General features: G+C 43.0%; 1 protein-coding gene across 5 annotated transcripts in view; it reads left to right on the top strand.

Annotated features, from left to right (window-relative positions):
* Large1 (LARGE xylosyl- and glucuronyltransferase 1) overlaps positions 1–3,189 on the top strand; it is a 573,700-nt gene that overhangs the window by 492,036 nt on the left and 78,475 nt on the right. For all 5 annotated transcript variants that reach the window (XM_026777408.1, XM_026777405.1, XM_026777407.1 and 2 more), the window contains one exon: positions 1,460–1,615. In XM_026777408.1, the coding sequence (XP_026633209.1) occupies positions 1,460–1,615 (156 nt within the window). The remainder of the gene's footprint in view (positions 1–1,459; positions 1,616–3,189) is intronic.

Here is a 3,189-nt window from a genome sequence, read left to right as displayed (position 1 = left end):
CTCTCTCTCTCTCTCTCTCTCTCTCTCTCTCTCTCTCTCTCTCTCTGGAATCTATAGTGGTCAGGTCTATCTGAGTTCCAGATGTTGACTTCTCAGGTATAGGAGGTCAGCCCAGCTGTGCTGTGGGAAGTCCTTCTGTCTATGTGTTGCTTTTATTGGTTAATAAATAAACAAAACTGTCTTGGCCTATAGCAAGGCAGAACTTAGCTAGGCAGGGAAAACTAAACTGAATGCTGGGAAAAGGAGGCAAAGTCAGGGAGAAGCCATGTAGCCCTGCCAGAGACACATGCTGGAACTTTACCCAGTAAGTCACAGCTTCATGGCGATACACAGATTAATGGAGATGGATGATGGATTCATTTGAGTTAAGAGTTAACCAGAAATACAGTTAAGCTTTTGGCCAAACAGTATTGCAAATAATATGGTTTCTGTGTGTTTATTGCGGGACCAGGTGGGACAGAAACCTCCTACTACAAAACTGGATCTTCTATGCCCCACACTATGCTTCAGCGTGATCTTCCTCACTAGTCTCCTGGGAACCATGTTTCTCTCCTCTGAGCTCCAAAACAGGCATCTTCTATCATGCTTCTATAGAGTATTTCAGAGCTATCTCCAATGCTTTTTCCTGCACTGTGCCTTCTACCTACCTATTGGGGGGCTATGCATAGTCTATGGACAGCTCCCAGAGTCATGTTCCTTAGGACATCTACAGATGCTAAGGGAACCATCATCTTTGTGAGTGCTTACCCAATGCCAGATTTGCATGCTAATGTGTTTACTTTTCATGGTAGTTCTATGAGGTTGTCACTCAGTCTTGGCTGAAGACTGAGATCTCAACAATTATTTAAACAGGGAATTCAATGTTTAGAACTAGTAACCAGACATAAAGTATAGACTTGGCCCCGAAATGAAACATAAATCAGAAATTGTAGGGGGCAATTAACAGTGTGGTGCTTAAAGAACAGAGAGAGAGAGAAAAGATATGGAGAGAATTCAAACTCACACCCTTGAGGTCAGCAATGTCAGGCAGCTGTTCTGGACAGAGAAGCAGGGACCATGGAAATACCAATGGTGGTGGAAGAGCTACATGATGTTCTGAGTACCAGGAACCTCCAGGGAAGGGCTATGCCTTCCCCTCCTCAGGTATCAGGTGTCCTGAACTGTCTGCATCACCCAACAGTTTTTGGTTGAAGAGTCCCAGTCTCTACACACAGGAACCGTGTATGCTCCTGTGACACAGAAAATAAGGGTACTTTCCCGTGATTAAATAACAGCTTAGAACAGAGGCAAGATTTGATCCTTCACCAGCACTGGTTCCCTACCACTCCTCTCAACATTTAGAACCAATAGGTGAGTGAATGACCTGCAGACCTACAGATCACAACTCTTCTAGTCCAAAGCCATAGAGAGCTGTGTTGTGTGGCCCTCTCAATCTGACAGCCTCTTTGCTGCCCTTCAGGTCATCCACTGGAACTCCCCCAAGAAGCTCCGTGTGAAGAACAAACACGTGGAATTCTTCCGTAACCTCTACCTGACCTTTCTTGAGTATGATGGCAACCTCCTGCGGAGGGAGCTCTTTGGATGCCCCAGCGAAACTGATGTCAACAGTGAAAATGTGAGTGTTCAACAGATAATGGGAGAGATTGGCCACATTCTCCATTGTCTGTTTTGGGTCCTTGTTGGGATTTGGATCAGCTCGGGACTATACACTGAGGAGCAAGACCCTTTACCTGCCATAGAATCAATCCATGGCTCAATGGAACAATGGTCAGATCATCTGATCACTTCCTGTGGATCAATTTGGACTTGATAGGAGACATTAGCTAAGGTGAATGGGTCAGAATGAGTTTTCAGGCAGATCAAGCTATCAGATTTTCATTGTCTGCTTCATGGCCAGGAAATTCCCAAGCTTGTGGTGGTGAAGGCACAGAATTCATTGGCTGGGGCCTAGGGTGACACAGAGGGAGACATCCACAGGTACTGGCTTCTTTCTAGTTGGTTTGGGCAAGGAAAGTTTTGAGTGAAGAGTTACAGGAATAGCTGAAGATATTGGGTGCTTTTGTTGTTGTTGTTATTGTTATTTCCTATTCTTTCATATGTAATAACTCATTTTTCTTTGTTTAGTTATTTTACTATTGAAAAAGTTCAAGTAGAGAAATTAAACAAATTGCCCATGGTAACAGCAAGCAATGATGCCAGCTGTGACTAACACTGAACTCTTAAGGATATAGAAAAAGAGCATGGTAGCCAAAGGCAACAGAAACATAGAATCAAGATGAAATGAGTTTAACTCTAACCATTACCTTTGTTGACACAAAAAACACAGGTCTCATCTTAAAGAGAAAAAAAGTTTCTTTAGCTAATTTTAGTTCCATAGCCTAGGAACACAAACTTGAGTCACCCCAAATTCCGTGTTCCAATGTGGAAGCAGTTTTATGAAGTTTTATAAATTTACAAGACAAAAATAATCATAAATCAAGACAAGTTTAAAATACATCAGTAGGTACATCAGGGAAGCAGGTATAGCAAGATGGGGGAAGCTTTTCTATAGGAAGATGCTCTCTTATCTTTTGGGATAGTGGAAGCTAATGGACTGCCAAGTTAATAGATTGTAAAAGGTTTTAATCTATTAGTCACAAGATGTTAGTTCACAGAGGTAGGCAAGGAAATGGCTGTCCTGGAGAGTTAGAACTAGCCCAAGGTAATTAGCCTCAAAGGCATGCAACATTCCAGGCTCTCCAGAGCCCTAACACTCTCCTCACTCAATCGGTCTGCAAGTACAGCTTCTTTTCTGGAATTTTTGTTCAGACTTCTCATTTCTACCTATGTGACCTCAAACAAGATACCCTGTGTCTCTGTATCTCTAATACTTCCGTTGCAAAATGGGCAAGAAATTACATATATGCTCAGCATCTGCTGTGTATTAGATTCTAACAAAATACATGGTACTTTTTCTCTCTTTCCCAAGGTCCTCAGTATGAGACACAGAAGAAATTGTTTCAGTCCTTCAGTATAGAAACACGTACAGAGGGTGTTCTTCTCATTCTGAGCACTGAGACAGATGGAAGGGGGATTGAGGATATGGCCCGTGGTCAAGTGTAGTGACTGCACCAGGAAAGGATGAGGATATGGCCCGTGGTGAAGTGTAGTGACTGCACCAGGAAAGGATGAGGATATGGCCCGTGGTGA

The sequence above is a fragment of the Microtus ochrogaster genome, unplaced genomic scaffold (assembly GCF_000317375.1).
Source record: "Microtus ochrogaster isolate Prairie Vole_2 unplaced genomic scaffold, MicOch1.0 UNK63, whole genome shotgun sequence".
NCBI classification, from domain to species: domain Eukaryota; kingdom Metazoa; phylum Chordata; class Mammalia; order Rodentia; family Cricetidae; genus Microtus; species Microtus ochrogaster.
Note: the sequence above shows the minus strand (reverse complement) of the source record. Positions and strands in the feature narration are given on the sequence as shown.